At 49.0% G+C, this 19,037-nt stretch overlaps 1 protein-coding gene across 2 annotated transcripts in view; it reads left to right on the forward strand.

Annotated features, from left to right (window-relative positions):
* Positions 1-1,041: 1,041 nt before the first annotated feature.
* Positions 1,042-19,037, forward strand: part of MXI1 (MAX interactor 1, dimerization protein) — a 55,876-nt gene continuing 37,880 nt past the window's right edge. The window contains exons 1-2 of one of the 2 annotated variants that reach the window (XM_058842041.1): positions 1,042-1,378; positions 11,990-12,122. In XM_058842041.1, the coding sequence (XP_058698024.1) occupies positions 1,195-1,378; positions 11,990-12,122 (317 nt within the window). In that variant the 5' untranslated portion in view covers positions 1,042-1,194. Of the gene's footprint in view, positions 1,379-10,773; positions 11,242-11,989; positions 12,123-19,037 lie in introns of those variants that run through there. The other variant, XM_058842042.1, reaches the window with a different exon arrangement.

Genomic DNA, 19,037 nt, shown 5'->3' on the forward strand with positions numbered 1-19,037 from the left:
CACATCTCTGGGGCGCTGCTTCTCCCCAGCCGCTCCCACAGGGCTCCTCGGTGGAACCAGACCAACCCGACCGGCCGGGCAGGAGCGGGCTTTTGTGCTGCAAACGTAGCACCGTGTTTCGGCTGTTGCTGTCACGGATGGAAGGGGAGCAAGGAAGGTGTTGGAGGTCACTTGCTGCCAGCTTGGTGGTAGTGGAGTCCACTCCGCCTACCGCCTCATGGACCCGAGACTGCAAATGACTCCTGAAGTGCAAATCCTTGCCCTTCTCAGTCTGGACAGGTCCTGCGCTCTCTCCTCCGGGCGCAGCTGCTCTTTCTTGCCTCCCTGACTTCAAAACAAGGGGAAAACAAGCTGTAGTGTGCCCAGCCTCGACCCCAGGTCTGCAGGGATGGATATGGAGCGGGTAAGGGAGGCTGGTGCATCCCTTGCCTGCTCTCCGCCTTAGATTTACTTTCGAAAAAATATAATTTATTAATCGCTTTTAGAGTCTGAGTCCAGAGAGAGCTTTCCGGGGGACAGTGCTTAACAGAGGAGGAGTAATTTGGCATTAAACCGTTGGTGCTTCATGCCGAGGGGCCCCTTTGGAGTTTGGGGCTGTGCCTGCAGTGCTGGCCCCATTGCCCCCACGGCTGGGCGCAGCATGGGCTCCCCAGCCCGCCCGTCACGCTGAGTGCCTGATCAGGGACAGACCCTCGGGCAGTGGCGAGAGGTGACACGGGGTGACAAGGGGCAGGGCAGGCCCGGCTGTGCCTCTGTGTCCTGGGGGCGGGTGCAGCTGGGCCCCACCGCTACACCGGCACCGCCAGTGCCACCATCCCCGGGGGCGCGGTGCCACCACAGCCGGCACCCCTTTCCAAGGGGTCGTTCCCCTCTGCGGAACTGTAACACATCCCGGGGCTGCCGAGCGGCGACCCGCCGGTCACCCCCGCCCCGGGACAAGCCCAGCCCTGCCCCGCCGGCCGCCCCCCCCGCGCCGGGCGCCGCGCAGCCGCCGGCGCTCGCACTCCGCAGGCGCGGCCGGGCCGGGCCGCCCCGCCGGGGCGCGGGGGGGGCGGGACGGCGGCGGCCCGTGGGGCGACACAGCGGCGGGGCGGGCGGCGGCAGCGCTGGGACCGCGGCGGCCGCCGGGCTCGCCGGCAGGCAGACGGACGGACGGACGGACGCACGCAGAGCCGCACGGGAAGGCGGCGGGGCATGGGGAAGCGCGGCCGGCCGCGGAGGGAGCCGCGGAGCGCAGGGGCGGCCGGAGGGGCCCGGTGCCCCCTCGGGGACATCTGCAACACGAGCCCCGCCGCGGGCATGGACACCTTCCTCTACAACGTGCAGGTGCTCCTGGAGGCCGCCAGCTACCTGGAGCGGATCGAGAAGGAGAATAAAAGTAAGTGCGGGCTGGCGGCCGTGGCCGCGCGTGTGCGTGACCGCGAGGCGGTCAAAGGGAGTATGAAAAATAACCCAAACTTTCGGCTGGCTGCAGGGGCCGGCGACGCAGTGACAAAGGGCGCCGGGGCCGGCCTGCACCCCCCGCGGAAGAGGCGTGCGTGCGACCCCCGCCGCCACTGGGGAGACCGGGCCCCGGGGGGAAAGTTTGGGATGGAGAGTGGAGCGGGACGGCGCGGGGAGGGGGGGGCGCATCTCCGGTTCTGGGGAGAGCGGGTCGGGAGGGGCACCGAGAGGGGCCGGGTGGACAGCGGGCCCCGCGCGGGGCCAGAGCCGGTGGCGGAGCCGGAGCGGCGGGGGAGGAGGCGATGACACGTCCCCGCTCCCCCCGCCGGGGCATGGGCAGAGTCACGTAGGCAAGTGGCAGCGCTCGCCAGGTAGCCGGCGGGGAGGAGAGGGCAGGGCAGAGCAGTGCAGTGCAGGGCAGGGCGAGCGTCCGGTGCGGGGCGGCGGCCAGCCGCGCCGCTAGCCTCCTGCTCCGCGGGCGCGGAAGGAGCGCGTAGCCCGCGGCTTTCCCCCGCGGAGCGGTCTCCCAAGCGGGCACGCGAGCCGCGAGGGACGGCGGCACCGCGAGGAGGACGCGCTTTGGGAACAAAGGGGCGGCCGTGGCCCGCGGCGGAGCGCGGCCGCGGACCCCGCGCAGTGGCGGAGCGCACTCCAGCGGCGCTGCGCGCCCCGCCCCCGCGGGCGGACACATGGTTCGCACATGGAGCCAGCGCGCCGCGCTCATTGGCCGCCGCCTCCCGGGGGCGGGGCCGCGCGTCCCGCTCCGCCAATGCGCGGCGCCGGGGTCCCCGTGTGACGTCACGCGTTGCCGAGCGGGCCGGGGGGGGGGGCGCGGGGCCGGGGGGGGGGCGCGGGGCCGGGGGGGGGGGCGCGGGGCCGGGGGGGGTCTCGGCCCGGGGGCTCCGGGGACCTGCGAGCCCGGGGGTGTCACCTGCGAACCTTGCCGGGAGCCCCGGGCTCCGCTCCGCCACCGGCGCTTTGCCCTCGGTTTTCTCTGTTATTCTTTGTTTTGCCTTTATTTTTTATTTATTTTTTTTAAATTTTTTACTTTTTTATTTTTATTTCTCTGCCTTCCTCGGTTTCATGTTTGCGGATTTTTTCCTCCGCGGAGCATGTGGTGCGTTTTGTTTTCCGTTTAACTTTACAAAGGGATCAGCGAGTCCCTCACCACGCGTCTCCATCGCACCATCACCCTCTCCTCGCCGTTCTTCCCCTACGGCAGCTATGGGTCCCGCGCAGGTGACGGTATAGGGTGCCCTTGTTCTGCGGGAAAAGCTGCGTGCACGCAGGCTTCCAGGGAAAGGGATCCCACTGCGGAGGAGCTGCCCTGCCGCTAAAGCTGCAGCCAAAAGCCCTTGTTCTTTGCTCGCCCAGAACAAATCCAGGCTGCTCTTCTGTTTTTGAAAGTTGAGTTAATATTGGGATGGGATTTTTTTTTATTTTTTTTAATGTTCTAATTGTTGTTTCGTAATGAATCTGCAAAGCCAAGCGTCTGAGGAGCTGAGCTGCACCGCGAGCAGCAGCAGCAAGCAGGAAAATGACAGGAGACACCAGCAAGGATTGGGTTCGCATGTGAAAACAGCAGCACCCCTGGTTTGGAAATTGAATGTGAGACCGCTGGTTTGTTTTTTTTTCTCAACAAGCGGTCTTGTTGTGAAGGAGAACTGTCAAAATCGTGGCTGTTTTTCGGGGTAGGGGAAGATAGAATTTTCCTTGCCGTTTAGATGGATAGTATCTGATCTTTTATACACTCTATTTAAAAATGCATCATTTTATATGGTTCCTTGTTTGGAACTGGAAAATGAGTAGGACAGCAGTGTACAGGATTTTTTATTGCTAGATTTTTAAAAGAGGTATCTAAACAACTCCATTCCTGAGCACTTGTTTTCACTGAAGCTTTCACTAGTAATTGTTGGGGTCATAATGCTGAAAATCATCACTTTTATTAGGCAATTCTGCAAAACCTTTCAATATTTGAATGCACAATCAGGACATTTTAGGGTGAAAAGTCCCATTTAACCGAAGGTTCAGCTGGTGAACGTGCTGTTCAGAACGTGATTGTCATAAACCAGGCAGCTTTTACGTGTTGCTCCCAAACAAAGAAAAATGCTGCTGGGATTGGAAAACAATCTCTGAGCATTACTGGCCCTATCTAAACTAAGGAACAGCTGCAGAAGCGGGAGGGTTATATCCTAATGTATATACATCTCCTTTCTGGGAAGGAATTTGCATGTGGAGCTCAGGTTATTGCACCAAGAGACTGCTGTGCCCTATCGTCTGCCAGGGCAGGGGTGATTCCTCAGTGCACCCAGCCTGGCAGAGATGTTGCTAATGGCTGGTCACTCCTCATTACAGTCTCTGAACTCACAATTTCCAGTAATAGGGGAGGCTAGCTCAAAAAAGTTTGGTGATGGAGACTGCCAGCCTTGGTTACAGTCAGACTTGGTGTTTGCCTGCTTCCTGCAGGATGCCCAGGTCATTTGACCACGGTGTTACGCAGGGCTGTAATGAGCTATTTTGGTGTTACTCCCATCAGGAAGGTGGCTGAGTCACAGCCCTGTTGTGCCAGGTGCTGTACACGCAGGGGAGTGACAGTGCCCTGCCCCAAGGAAACAGAGTCTTAAAAAATAGAGGTGACAGGTAGGTGTTTGTCTCTTCCTGGCCAGGATGGGTGACAGGGACAGAGCTGGGTAAAGCATCAGGATGCTGGCTGAGATGAGCATCACAGTGGTATGGAGCTGATGGGCTTCAGTAGCCAAAGGAAGGAATTTAAGGAAGGGCTATTGAGGCTCTGAGAGCTCTGGTGGTTTTTCTTGTAGTTTTACAGTTTCTGATAAACCACACTCAGTGTCCTCATTCATTCTTCCAAGCCTTTGGTGGCTGTGCTAGGTTATTCACCTTCTCAAAACACTGTCCTCAGCAGGAGCAGATGCTGATCGGTAGAGAGCCCCTGAGAGGTGGACACAACCTCTTCTCTTGTGGATCCAAATGCTTGGATATCCCAGGTGTGCATGTCACACCTTCTGGTGATAGAGGAGCAACTACAAGGATGTTTTCAGCCCCCAAAACACACCTACCCTTGTCAGCAGGTCAGTGGTGCAATGCAGACAGCAGAGTCTTCCATGTCTAGGGCAGGACTTCCAGATAAGGCAGGAGTTTCCTACCTGCCCGAAGCTCAGGGAAAAATATGGAGACGATTATGATTTACATTTATAGGTCCCACATCCTATCATTGTGGGCATGAATAATAGCAGAGGGGCCATGGGTTGGCTGGGTGGTGTGGAAACAGAACCACAGGGCAGAGAGCCATGGAGCAGCATAGGATATACTATGGCAGGGGGAGACAGTGTTCAGGAGTGGCCTCTCAGCACCACCCTTATAGTATTCACTTATATTTTAAAATATTAGAATAAAAATTACCTACGTTACAGTACAGTGACAGGGAAGATTAGATACTTCTTATCAGACTCCTTGGGTAAGCTGGAGTATTTTAGCTACTGAAATATAACTGAATTATTTTTCCAGTTGAGCCTCTGGGAGGGAATAACAGTGCTGCCTGCCTTACTGCAGTTCTCATGGTGAGACCATAAAACCCAATCCCAGCACACCTTGCTAACTAACATGTACAGTTTTCCAAATGACCTGTTTCTAGAAATTTAAGCCTGGTATCCAAGGAATAGAAACGTCATATGAAGAAAGTTACAGTTGCTGTTTTCAGAAATGAAAGTTGTGCTGAGGGCAGCTCTGTTGATATATCTGTAACCTCTGCAAATGCCACTTCATGAATAAGCATGGCTGAAAAACTGTAGCCGCTGAAATGCTGGAATTTGGAAGATGTTTTTAAAGGGACCTGGAGTAAACTCAGCTGAGGTTTAGTATGTGTCAGGCATCCCTCTGTGTGTGTGGACTCATGTTTTTGTCAGTAGGAGTTGCACAAATACGTGGTGAATGCTTCAGATACGATGACTTATCTGTAATAGGCATGGTGTGTAATACATTCTGATCTCACTAACGATACAGACCTGTGTTGCCATATCCTCTTCCAAAAGCATGAAGGCAATCAAATCTCTGTAACAGGGGTGACAAGTTCACAAGTCTAATAGAGGTATGCATGTATGGGACAGTGGACCTTGGCCCCTCACAGGAGACAGCTAGATCTTCTTCAAGCGCTGGCTGTGTTTATTGATCTTCTGACCAGGAATAACAAATGGGTGATCTTAGATTTGTCCTTTGCTCCTGAATAGTTCTCTCTGAGGGAGAGAACAACTGAGCCTTGGGGATGAGTTAACAGTATCTTCATCATGTGTCTCCTTCCATTGTTTATGTGCTGTTTAGGGTATTTTTCTGACAAACCAAAGAAATGTCAGAAACCTGTGATTAGCAGAGGGCAGAAGAAGCTGAGACTGCCTCTGGTTTGTGTGCAGAGCTCCCATTGTGTCAGTGAGAGCTGAACACATGGCTCAAGGTCAGTGTAGATGGTCTTGGGTCTTATGCTGATGTGATATATAGAGCAGTGTAGGACCCCTTTATTTATATATTTTTCATCCAACTCACAGTAAACCCCTTTCATTCCTCCTGGTTCATGACCTGGCCACAGTGATTCATGTGTTAGCCACTTCCACGCTGGGGTATTTTGACTCATGCTGTTTGGACCTCAGCATAGAATTCAGAAGGAAGCCACAGCAGGAGAAATGATAGGGCAGAGGTAAAACATGGAACTGTGCCAGAAGCATCGCTGAGAACTGATCACATCCCTTGTCAGCAGAGCATCCAGAGAGCTGGCAGAGAAGCACCTTCTGCCACTGGCTGAAGAACCCTACCTTCTTCTTATTTAGCTGAAGGACTCTGTATATTTTTTCTTACCAGAATTCCTCTTAATTTTGCAGCTGGATCAGTTAAGCGACTTAATCAAAGTCACAGAGTAAGTCACTGACTCAATATAAATTTGGGCACAGTACAGGTCTGAAAAAAGAGCACATCTCCTGGAGAGAAGGAGCAAGTGGCCCAAAGAGCCAATAGATCTGTGGCTTTTACCTTATTGTTTGGCAGAGCTTAGTCTTTGAATCAGAGTGTGCACTTTCCTGTTCAAACTCTTGGACATCCCAGAGGTTTGGTTCTGAGAAACATCTGTCCTCAGTGGTGGGTGGGCTCCAGATACCAGTGGGAGTGCTGAAATGGATTATCTGATGCCTTGTGAAAGAATGAAGCTCCCGGATGAGAAATGAGGCCACGTCCTATAGGCAGTTGTAGGTCCCTTAGTGAAGGTATTGCAAGCCTTGGAAAGAAGTTGAGTAGGTGTGACTTGGGTTGTTCTCCAGTCTGCTGCTGCAGGTCCTGCAATACTGAGCTATTAAAGTCCTGACTACAACAGAGACCTGTTTGTTACAGTGTGTGCTGATATGTTGTTCCCCTCACTAGAGAAACAGGAGTGGTATGGATCTGCTGTTCCCAGAAATTTTGGAAATCACTGAATCTTTGCACTGTTTTGAGAGTGCCAGAAAGTGGTTCCTACCAAGGATCTCTGTTCATGCTTTGATTGCACAAGTGTTAGATTTCAAGCATTTGAAAGCAATATTGAGAGTTTGGAGGATTTTGTGTGAAGGTGGGCAAAGGAAGCACTTATGACTGTTGCCATCTTGATGTTCCTTCCAGAAAATGCAAATGGCTGGGGATAGGAGGATTTTAGCAAAAGACAAATACAGAATGAAAAACAAGGCAGCTTAGCCAAAGGGATTGTCCTTATTGAAAATAACTTCCACGTTGCAAAGCATTGTGTTATTTCTAAGGTTTGTGTTCAAAGCAGAGGGTTGGGCATCTTGATTTGTGAGGCGTGTTCCTGTTCCACCTCTGACTTAGGGTGTGTCTTCATGTGAGGAATTCTGCTGCTTACACCTCAGTTTCCCTTCCTACAGAGTGGAAAGAAAATAACTAAAGTAATTTCGGGTTTGAGGAGCTTAAAACACTACTTTTGGAATGCTCTTAGAAAATTTCCCTGATGGAAGTTGCTAGTTTAATGCAAGTGATGGTGATGTTGATAAAAAACAGATCACATCTGTTGTACTTGATGAAAATAGTACAGCAGCATTTCAGATGTAAATATTAATTGATTTCTGCACTGCAGATTTCTTCTTGGATATTTAAATTATTGCTAAGGAGGAGGGAAAGGCTATCAGAGAGATTAACAAATCCATTATTAAGGCTGGAAATGGAGGGTTGCCGAAGTGCCATTTAATAAAATGTAAAAAGCCCCTTTCTAAAGGGCGAAGCAGCAGAACACACAATGAAAGTGAATCACAGCTGCCAGAAGGGATGCCAAGCAGCAAGCACTTATAATCAGAAAACTGTACTTACAGATCATTCAGAGCCACTAAATTAAATGATCTCATTCTCCCCTAAAATACTCTTCTCTTAGCCCCTCCCCAGTGTTGCCTGTGGATTGCTCAACCACATTTAAAATCTGACTTTGGGGGCTTTTTGGTCAGCAGTTGAATGGCATTGGGCCTCTTCGTGCTATTTACTTTCCACCCACTTTTGTTTGTCACACTCTGGCATTTTGCAGGCTGACCTGCCCACACGAGCACTTGGGATGGCAACTGCAAGATTTTACAGATCTGCTGTGGCTCCGTGGTTTACTTGCTTCTTCTCTAGGGCTCCTTCTTTGGGGAAATGTCTCATAGTTTATTCCCAAATTTGTCTTTGTTTCACACAGATTTTTTTTTTTTTCTAATTGTACATTGTTTACTGCAGAAACAAAGACTTGGAAGCTGAGATGAAGTGTAAATGCAAGAGCTTATCCTACATCATTTCACACTGAACTGATCCTGCTGTTACTTCATTCCAGGGCTGATTTAATTCACCATGTATATCAAGGTCCCCCTCCTTCATCCTCTCTTGTTTTGTATCTGTAACTTTACCTTCATGAGATGAGCATACCACTCCGATATGCTCCTGCCTCTTCATTTTCCAGCCATGGCTTTCCCTATTTAATCCCTGGAGTGGCACCACATATCTCCCAATGTGCCAAAAGAAAAGCTAGTGGTAGAGAATGCTCACAAGGGCCTGTTTTGAAGGGATTTTGTGGCTTCATCATGAGTTTGAGGGGTTGGAGTTGCGGGGTTTGGGTTTTTTAATGTTTAGTATTGCTAATCCTGAGAGGCAAATGGCTTGCTGGTTTTGAAAGTAGGTTAAAGGAAGCACAGTTAGAGCTCAGAAATGCTCTTGCATTAACCTCACTTTTGTGGAGATATCTGTGCACCTGTGTCCTTTTCCCTAATCCAAGATCTTATGTATAGTCCTTGAGACTGCTCAAGTTTGGAATTTTCCATGTGTTTTTAACAGTCTCCTCTATGGGCAGTTTCCAGTGTAGAAATATGAAGTGGGGAGAGAGAATACTTCGTTCCCTGAGTTCTCCCCTGGACAAAAGCCAGTCTTTACATGTGCTGTGGTCTGGCTGGGTGTAAGTGTATGAGTGGAGACTGTCCTGTCTGAGCAAGGGCTGGGACTGGCTTTCCCAGAATGAGGGAGGGATGTCCCTGGAAGTGTCCCAGCTTCCTTGATTTTTCAGCTATCCCACCTTAAGAGAAACAAAACAATTCAACCCCTAGAGATTCAGAGATGAAAAGGTCTGTGTTAAGAACTGAATAGTGGTATTATTTTTACCTCTATCAGCTGCAAGCCTGCAGTTTTCTGAGGAAACCTCAGAAATGGTGAATCAGCAACTCGTGTGTGGAGAAAAGTTAGCTACCCTGAATCCACTTTTTTCAGGCCTTCTCTACTTGAGTGCTGCCAACTCTTGCACCTCCATCACGAGTCTCCTGATACTTTGTGCTCTGCCTAAAGCCCTTGCTACCAGACATAAGCCATTGATTGAGAATCTCTGCTTTTTTGGGGATTTTTTTCAAGACACTTTTCTGTCTCCCACTGTGATGGAGGAATATTGGCAAATGTAACCAGTCATGGTCTAAAGGTTCAGAAAATAACCCCAGTCAGAACTACAAAACAGTCTTTAGAGGGTTTCTAAGTCAGAATCAGTTGGAGATTTAGATATTTACTATGAGTGTTCTGATTCTGGTCTTGAATGTTCTCTGAGTGCATCCTTTTTGAGTAAGTCAAATATTTTAGAGACTGGTATCATACAATTCTATATTGTCAGGTTTTTAAGCTCCATTCCAGCTAATGGTGAAGTTGGTAAAATTCAGGGTGATAGAACTCATCCAAGGGTTTGTACCTGCATGAAAATCAGAATGTAAATACATTATTAAAATTCTGAAAAGAGTGATCATACTGAAAGGTGTGTGACAGCATTTGTTAAAGTGGTCACTGTTGTGCCTTGTTAATGTGCTACTTCAAGTACAGTGAGTTTGCTGTCTATGTATCTCTTGTCTATGCTCTTAAATCATCTGTGCACATTGAAAAATGGGTCTTGCTACTCAGCCTCTCATGAAAAACAATGTATCAGTCACTCCAGGTGGGAATTCCTGGCACCTTTTTTTTTTAGTTACATATCCTCAGGTGAGATGTGGAAAGTTTCCACACTGTGGCTTTGTTTTTTGTAGCCTCTCTGCTTTGTCCTTGCCACAGCCCTGTCAGTTCCATGTGGGTGGGCATGGAGCTGTCACCTGGAGGGCTGTGTCCAGTTCTGGGCTTCTCAGTTTGAGAGAGACATGGAACTCCCCGAGCAGCTGCAGTGGAGAGCTACAAAGTTCATCAGGGGACTGGAGCGTCTCTTACGAGGAAAGGCTGAGGGAGCTGGGCCCGTTTAGCCTCAAGAAGAGATGACTGAGAGGGGGTCTAATCAATGTCCGTCTGTTTGAAGGGAGGTGTCAGAGGCTGGACCAGGTTCTTTTCGGTGGTACCCAGCAATGGGACAAGTGGTAATGAGCAGAAACTGATACACAGAAGTCCCACCTGAATATGAGGAACTGTGCAAGTAACTGAGCACTGGCGCAGATTGCCCGGAGAGGTTGTGGAGTCTCTCTCACTGGAGATATTCCAGAGCCATCTGGATACAATCCTGTACATGTGCTCTGGAAGTGACCCTGCTTGAGCAGTGAGGTTGAGCCACCGCGGTCCCTCCCAACGTGATCCACTGTGTGATCCTGTGACCTGACCTCCAGCACCTCAGGGTCTGGCTGGGCACGGAGCCATCTCCTCAGGCGTGGGGACACACAGCCGTCGCCCCGGGAGGGTCGCGCGTGTGTCGCTGCCCCCGACACGCTCCGGCGGTGCCTCGGTGCTCCCGGGAACTGCATTTCCCAGCCCGCCCCGCTCCGCTCCGCCCGCCCGTGAGCGCCGGGCAGAGGTAAACAAAGTGCTGCGAGGCGGCGGGCGGGGCGGCGGCCGGAGGGGCCGGTCCCGCCGCGGGGCTGCCGGGCTGAGGGGGCCGGGGCTGGGATCCTGGCAGGGCCCGGCGCGGGGGTGAATCGGGCTGGCCGCGGGGGCAGCGCTCGGCCGGGCGCTGGGGACGGGGCTGGGGCAGGAATAAGCGCTCGCCGCTTCCCGGCGGGAGCATCTCGGAGCGGGTCCTTCCTCCGGCATTTCCTCGCGTGTTCCCTTGCCGCCCCTCGCCCTCCCAGGAGAGCCGCCCCCGGGACGGTGTGACGAGGCCCGGGCTCTGGGCAGAGACGGCGATCCCCGCAGATCCCCACCGCAGCCGCCCCCGTGTCCAGCGGGGAAGCCGGGAGCGTGGGGCGGAGGGCGGCCCGGGGCTGCGGAGCCCCCCGGCCATGGAGCAGGTCCAGATGATCAACATCCAGCGGCTGCTGGAGGCGGCCGAGTATCTGGAGCGAAGGGAGAGAGGTAATGGGGGGAGGATGGGCGCCCTCCGTGAGGGGAACGGGTGTGGGCTCAGATCCCCACCGAGGGGGGAGAGCGACCCCGGAGAAGGGATCAGAGCGAGTGTTTGCTGGTGGGATGCTGGTAAATCCCCAACAGTGAAGGGCTGGATGAAGGATAGGGCTGATGAGTCCTCCTGGAGGTGGTGGGTGAGGTGGAAGGTTGTTGCAGAGTGGGGGGGATTGGCGTGGATGTGGTTTCTGGGAGGAAAAGGGGGGATTGGTGTGAAAGTTTTCCACTGGGCAGGAGGGATGGTGATGGGTGGCTCTGGCTCAGCAGAGACATCAGTGGCACAGTGAAATACATCTGGTCTGCCTGGTTCAGATAGGTTGGGCAGGAGGAGAGAGATGAGTAGCCCTCTGAACTGTTGTGGATTTTTTTTAATATTTTCAGTGTTTGAGTGGTGGTGTCCTTCCTCCAGGGTTGGCAGAGACTTTATACTTCTCTTCCTTCCTTTTCTCCAACTTCCAGTCCACTTCCCTGTGAATATATCCTCAGTCATTTCCCTGAGCTGTTGTGGTTAAGGGCCTCCCCAGCTAGGCCAACGAGTTAGTGGTGAGGCCTGCCTGCTGACTTCTTTCTTTTTCTTTTTTTTCCCCTTTTTTTTTCTTGTTTTTTTTTTCTTTTTTTTTTTTTTTCCTGGTGTTGGCTTTTTGTTTGTTTGTTTTTCTTCTTTTTGTTTTTAATGCCTTGCCTGTTGATTCTCTTGCAGAGTGTGAACACGGCTATGCCTCAACCTTCCCCTCAGCTCCAAGCCCAGGACTACAAGACCCAAAGCCCACGCGGAGGCTGAGCCGGGCACGGAAATACAGCGGCAGTGGCAGCATTGCCAGTATTGCCACCAGGTACAATGTGGGACAGCACAGGGAGCAGGGCTGGCTGCGGGGTTGAAGCTGCAGAAGAAAGTTGGAGGCAGTGGAGAGAAACTTGCTCTCTTGGCAAAATGGGAAGAGACTGAACAGCTAGAGGGATTCAGAGCTGGGACACACAAGTGCAGTGTCCAGATCCATTGCACTGGAAGTAGAGGGGACACAGGGGAGCTGGATCTGAAGTGGCACTGCCAGCTGACACCATGCCAAGTCTCAGATGCTGCAGAGGAAAGGGGAATAGGGAGATCTGTTCATAAGGTTTAGGGAGGAGGTAGGCAATAGCTATTCCCATTATATACAGCTGATGTCTTTCCAACCCAGAAATCACTGCTTTTAAGGGATAGTGCATGTGCAGCCTGGGTGCTTTGGGATTGTAATGACAGGCATGATTCGAAGCAAGGAAATGTTTTGAAATGGATCCCCTACAACAAATGGGAGAGAGGGAGATGACTGACTGTAATGTACAACATGTTAAAAATTCAGTTCAGGAAAACAAAGCTGTCTTTCAGTCTGTCTTTCAGGGCAGTGGGATTTCCCAGCTTTTGATAGCTTGGTAATTGTAGAACTCCATGTTTTTGACACTTTTCTTATTATACAATGCCATGTTTCTTGGTTTCTTAAATCTAGAAGAGACAGCAAGATTAAGCCTATCGCTTGGTGCTGTGGTTGCATCTGCCTCTTCCTTCTCTTTTTTTTTTTTTATTTTTTTTTTTTTATTTTTTTTTTTTTGTTTGCTAGCTTCTGTAGATCTGTTCAAACCTTGTTGAGACCTTCTGGGATAGAGAAACTTTAGAAACATAAAGTATGCCTTTGAAAAGGCATTTGCAAGCTTGCTTTTGCTGCAGCAAGGCCTGTGCAATTCATAAAATGGTGGCAGGTGGCTCAGGTGATTAAGGCTTTCTTAGGGCCATTGGGAAGGACCTGTAAAGGCCTAAGGGAAAGGTGCCTTTGCTTGCAGTGATTCTGCTTCCACAGCATTTGATAATAAAGGTTATTTGAAGTGATGTTAGGACACCTTGCTGTGGGGAAGTTTTCTTCATCAGGGTCAGCATATCTTGAGCTCTTTGTATGCTGAATGTTTGTATTTGCTTCCCTACTTCATCCAGCCTCTCCTAATTTGAGGGCAGTTGTAGCTCTTTACTGTATATCATGAACCAAAGCCCCCAGTCCTGTGACTTTGTGTAGGAAAATGATGGCAAATGCTGAATTGAGGTTGGTATTTTTCCCTCTAGGTTTCCCACATACTATTTTTCCATCCCACACCTCTTTGTCTCAAAGGCCTTTGTCATGGCAACCTGCCCTTCTCCAGAGGAGGGCTGGAAGCACATCCCCCTCAGGAACTCCTTAGCACTGAATCCAGCAGCCTGTAGGCTGGAGAAGGATGCAGAGCACTCCTGGTCCCTGGAGCCAGGGTGCTCAGCAGGCCCTGCCAGCACAGAGCCCCAGGCACAGCTCTCCCAGGGCAGCTCTGGTGCTGACACCAGCCTGCTGGGCCCTTGAGCCTCACAGGCTGAATATGTTCATGTGGGGGAAAAGGCAACAGAGAAGCAGAAAAGGTACTTTCTAGTCTTACTTAAACCTTCTTTGTACAAGGATTACTGAGGCCAAATTGAATCTTTAGAGTGAGGGTGTTCTTACCCAGAGCATTGTCTCCCATGGTTGTTTCAGCCTCAGGGACTGACCATGTCAGGTCTGTTCCAGACTGGTCTCTGGCAGAGACCTGAGTGGGTCTTTTGGGGAGCTCAGACCTTACATGCACAGTTGGAAATGGAAGTTTCTTTTAGCACAAGTCGTAGCAGCTTGCACTTGCTGTTGGAGATGGCAGGCCTTCCAGATGGCTGAAGTGCCGGGAAGTGACAACTGTGAAGTTTAGGGTGCCTCCAAATTCACTGCAGTGTCTTTTGTGTGATGCTGAGTATAGCATCAGCCTTGTTTAAGAAAGGCTCTGTATCATCTCTTCCTGTTAAAATCAAAGGGGCGATTCAGTAAGTTCTGTCTGGTGGAGTTGGAATGGACTTTGAATTAAATATCAAGTCCTTGATGAGGAACAAAACTTACATTTCATGTGTGGACAAGAGATTTTCTTAGATTGCTTTTGTCTCAAAATGTTTCATTAGTGTAGAGAAATTATGCATTTAGATCTCACGCAGATCTTGTAATTGAACAGCCTCCTGTAAAAATGTCTCTCAAACAACCTTGGGAAAGTGACAGTGTTTTCCTTTTTTTTCTTTTATTTATACACTTTTACAAATTTGCACATGTACATTGTTGATGGTATTTACTTAACCAAATAATCCGTTATTTTGTGGTGCAGGGTGTTTATGAAGCCTAGTTACTTGTTTGATTCATAGTTCAAATCCAAGTATTTCCCTTCAGCATTTGCAACCCAGACATGACAGCTATTTCCTCCCAACTGGCTCTGTGCTGTCATTGCACAAACACCCAGAAAGTTCTGAGGAGCAAACAGGCAGTTCTGAATGGCAATGGTGGAGCAAATCTTATTCTTATGGAATTATGGTGGTCTAACAGTCTTAGCAAAATAATTATTTTCTACCCCAAATTGGGGTGTACAGATAAGAGGGAAAATATAGCTTCATAATTTCTAATTAATGTGATGCAATTTTAAAGAAGGATGTTGTGGCTCAGGTTCTCCTTTCTTTTGCTTGTCTCCATTGTGCAACCAACAGCATGGAGATTGCTGCAGAGGGCTTCGCTCTGCAGTCATTATCTGCATGAATGTGCAGTGTTTTGTGTAGATATTTGAAAGACCTAGTGAGTTTGAGATAAAACATGAATGTGTTTAAAAGATACAGTTTTGCTTTAGTCACAGATATTTTGGTATGGAATATTATCCACCTGCAGAAAATAAGTGGGGAATCACAGTCATTGTTACCTGGTCTTTATAATAGACAAGAATCCTACTTAACATGTAGATAAAAGCAGAAACCCAAGCAAATTAAAAACCCAAATTAGCCAACATGTGTTACATTTGAATTGAATATTGCCTCCTTAGATTTGCTCTTGACAAAGGAATCTTCTGTTTTTTGGAATGGGATGAAAACTGAGCAGAGGTTTGTTACAGCATGTGGTATCACTTATTTAGTGTTACTTTCTTCAGAAGACGTTTCTGGGGCAGAACCTGAGTTTTAAAAAGTTCCTAGAGAAGTGGTCTGTGCTGGCAGTGCAGTTCTGTGGGTACATTAACTTGCACTCAATGGAAACTGTTCTCATGAACCCTACATGTGCAGTTCTAATAGACCCAATTATTTGAAAGGTTCATTATAGTTAGTTAGGATTAGCCTGGTTTAATATTTATACATTTTGGAAAATAATTGAGAAGAGTTTTTAATCAATTTAAATAATTGTGTCAGCAGGAAATAAAATAAACAGTAGGGCTGCTAAATTATTTTAACCCCCAGAAATACCATCAGTTTAATGAAGTTAAGATTTACCACAAAATCTGAAAATACATTACTATATTAGATTGTCATTTGTGTTTTGTTGTTATTTAGGCACTCAGGCATGTAGAAAGACTGTTTTTTTTTTTGTCTAATCCTGGGGAAATACCAAGCATCCTCCCAGCAGCACTGGGATACCTCAGCTCTCCCAGGAGGCCCATGTTGTTAAAGGCTCTCAGAGAATCTATTGCTCAGTTCCATGGGGGAGGATTTGATCTCTGTCCAGTTTCTTTTTCCTTTCATTTTCCTCTCTTCCTGTTATCCTCCCTTGTGTCTGGGGCTGCTTCCTAAGGGCCTTTCAGACACCTACAGTCTGGTAGCAGGTTGCTTACAGAGCTTGGAGTCAGCAGCTGTGATGAGTATGGTAAGGCATTTTGGACATGTTATCTTGGAAGTCTGGGTGTCTGGGTTTCTTTGCCCTTCTGACTGTTCTTCTGGTGCAGCTCCTCATTTTCTCTGTCGTTGCACTCTCATCTACCCATATGAAACTTTTTTCCCCACTTCTAAATCCTATCACTTGGTTTTGTGCTGGATCTTTTCTGTAGGCCTTTGCTCTCATAGCCTTTGAAACTCTCTCTTGAGGGTCCATATGGAGACTGTACTGCTGAAACCCCCAGGTATTCTTGGCTTTAAGCTTGGTTTGCTCACAGTGGCCCAGAGCAGGGACTGGGACGGGTGTGTAGGTGTGTATTAGGTAGTCCATGTGCCTTAGGTGATGGCTTCATGTGGCACAGGTTCAGAAACACGGGTGCAGAAGCTCAAAGGATGTGGCTGCAGGTGAATCTGCAAGTCAGCCTTGGGTGTCTGGTGCACAAGAAAGATGATTTACCACAGCGCAGCTGTACCTCACTGTGCAGGGGAGGAGTAGGGCGGTTGGTGAACACTGCAGTTTTAATACATATTTTCTGTCAAAGGAGGTTTCCGCCCTCTGCCCCCCACATCATTCTGCTGACTGAGTTCTGGCAATTTTCACTCCTTCCCAGAGCCTCTGGAGTTAGGATAGTGCTGTAATTATGATTTTATTGGGAGAGAGGGTATGCAGGTGGCTGAGTGGTTTGCCTGTCTTGTGTAAGGAATTCCTGAAAGAGCAAATTGCTGTGTCAGCTCTTGTTGATCTATTTTTCTGCACAAAGCCCCTACCCCTGTCTTCATGTCCCAGAGACCTGGTCTCTGAGACTTTCTGTCCCCAGCTTTCCTGCTTCCTAGGCTCTACCAATTACTTGTTTCTGGATGATAATTTGTTTATTTGCTTGTGAGGTTTTTTGGGTTTCTTTTTCATCCTCTTGCACTGGATCACACCTCTCTCCACAGCTAGTGGGAGTTGAGTTTTGACTCGCTGTGTGTAGGTGGGTTAGAATCTGGCCCTTGTGTAATATGGGGGCGATAGAGGCTGCTTTCTGCCTCAAGCCTTGTAGTGAAGCACTATTCATGGCTCAGGACCTGGCTTTGCTTCATAGAGTACAAATCCACACGTGTAAAACAGAACGTGTGAGATCTGCTGTGCCATGTTTTGAGTTATGCTTCATTTTGATAATCTACAAGCAGTATGATTAATATCTGGAATCTTCATCTTGCTGTTGACACTTTGTCTGGAAGTACTTGGAGACAGGATCTTGTCTCCCAGTAGAGGGGATACCTGAATATGCTGATTAACTTTTCAAGAAAGGAAAGCTGAACAAAGCTGAGCTGTTCAGGATTGCTTTTCTCTTAGAGGTGCTGAGGGAGACTGGCCACTAATATTGAGTATAGTGAGGTATGTGCATGAGTTCTTTTTGAGAAAGCATAATGAAATATAAGTATTGGGCTGGGAAACTGGATTGGTGGTCTATGCACAAGAAGCAAATCACCCCATATTCAAATCCCACTGTCTTTGTAGGTTTGTACTGGCATACAGGTGCTCAGAGAAAGCTGGCAGGTAGGACTGCACTCACATAACTCTGTTCAGCCTCAGCACATCTCCTCTGCCCGTTCAATGTAATTTGCCCCAGTGCAATCTGCAAATGTAGATAAGCAACTCCCAGTGATGCTGGAGTTTCTGAACCTGCCAGCACTACATTGTGTGAGATCTTGTCATGATTTGGAAAACAAAAATTATCCCATGTAGGTGAGGTTTTGTATACAGTGTCTTCTTGGTGGTGCTTGGCTTTGCAGTACAACTGGCAGGTTATCAGGGAAAACACAGAAAGTGGGGTGAACCCAGTAAATGGCATGAGAAGCATAAATCCCACTCCCTGGTGAGGAATGAGGCCTCCAAAAGTGCAAGAGCTGATGTAGCAATTTCCATGGGTGAACCCACTGTGTTCCTCTTTGTCACCCTGTTTATTTTACAACCCTCCAAGGAAGAAGATCCTGCAGAGCTGCAGTTCCTGTTTTCCTTTGTGTATTAGCAATATAGCTGTATATAGGCATATCTGGGTGGCAAGGAGTCTATGCAGAAACCTACAATTCTAGGCTCAATTTATACTTTGTACTTTCAGTAGTTGTAAAATGTAATTTGTGTTCTCTTTAGACAATCCATGTTGTGCAAAGAGGCCTTTGTGTAAACTAGAAGTAGGCCCAGTTGTTGATGTTATCTGCAACTGAGCTGTAATTCTCTGCTGCAGCATCTGTCTGCTGTGAAGTGTCACTGTGTGTGGCTGAAGGCTCATGATCCCTTTGTCCTCCCAGATTTGGGGGAATCCTCTTCAGGACTGTGCTGTTTTGCAGCAGTGGGAGTTAGGGCTCATGCTGTTTGTGTTGCAGCACTGCCCAGTTAGAGCTGTGCTGCAGCTGCTTTGGGCTGATTTGCATCACTGATCACAGTGCTGGTGTGATGACAGGAAACTTCACATTTTGGTTCTTATGTTCTCAGGGTCTTTTGAAATGTGAAGCTTGTGAGACCCAGCCCCTAGAGAAATTTGGTGTCCTGGGGTGGTGGGGAGGGTATTTGGGCCAAATCTGGTCAACTGTTCCCGCAATTGTCTTGTTTTCTCTTTGCATTGAATTCGGTGTACAGGCAATTCTCTGGTTTATTGTGTATTCCTTGTCAGTTGTTTTGATTTTTTTCCCATCTCAGCACACTTGTACCCTTTTTATATCTTTTCTGTGTAATGCTTCATCCACAACCCATGCAGGGATTTATCCTTCATGCTTTTGTTTAACCTGACCTGGTGCTGTGCTCAGCCGTGAATTGGTTGTCACCTGTAGTGTTGTCTCCATCTGCTCCCCTGTTTGTAGGTAAGACTGACTTTTTCCTTTCTTGCTCCTGATTGAGCTTTCAAATCCATTTCTATTTCTGACCCAAACAGACTGGTCAATGTCCTGCTGCTGAGTTAATTGTCTTGCTTGTTGGAGTTCCTGCTGTTCATCATCTCCTGATCCCTTCTGACAAACTTCTGCCCAAATTCAAAGACTGGCTGCTATTTGTTCTCCTCCTGAGAGTGTTGGCTCTTAC

The sequence above is a fragment of the Poecile atricapillus genome, chromosome 6, assembly GCF_030490865.1.
Source record: "Poecile atricapillus isolate bPoeAtr1 chromosome 6, bPoeAtr1.hap1, whole genome shotgun sequence".
Classification (NCBI taxonomy): domain Eukaryota; kingdom Metazoa; phylum Chordata; class Aves; order Passeriformes; family Paridae; genus Poecile; species Poecile atricapillus.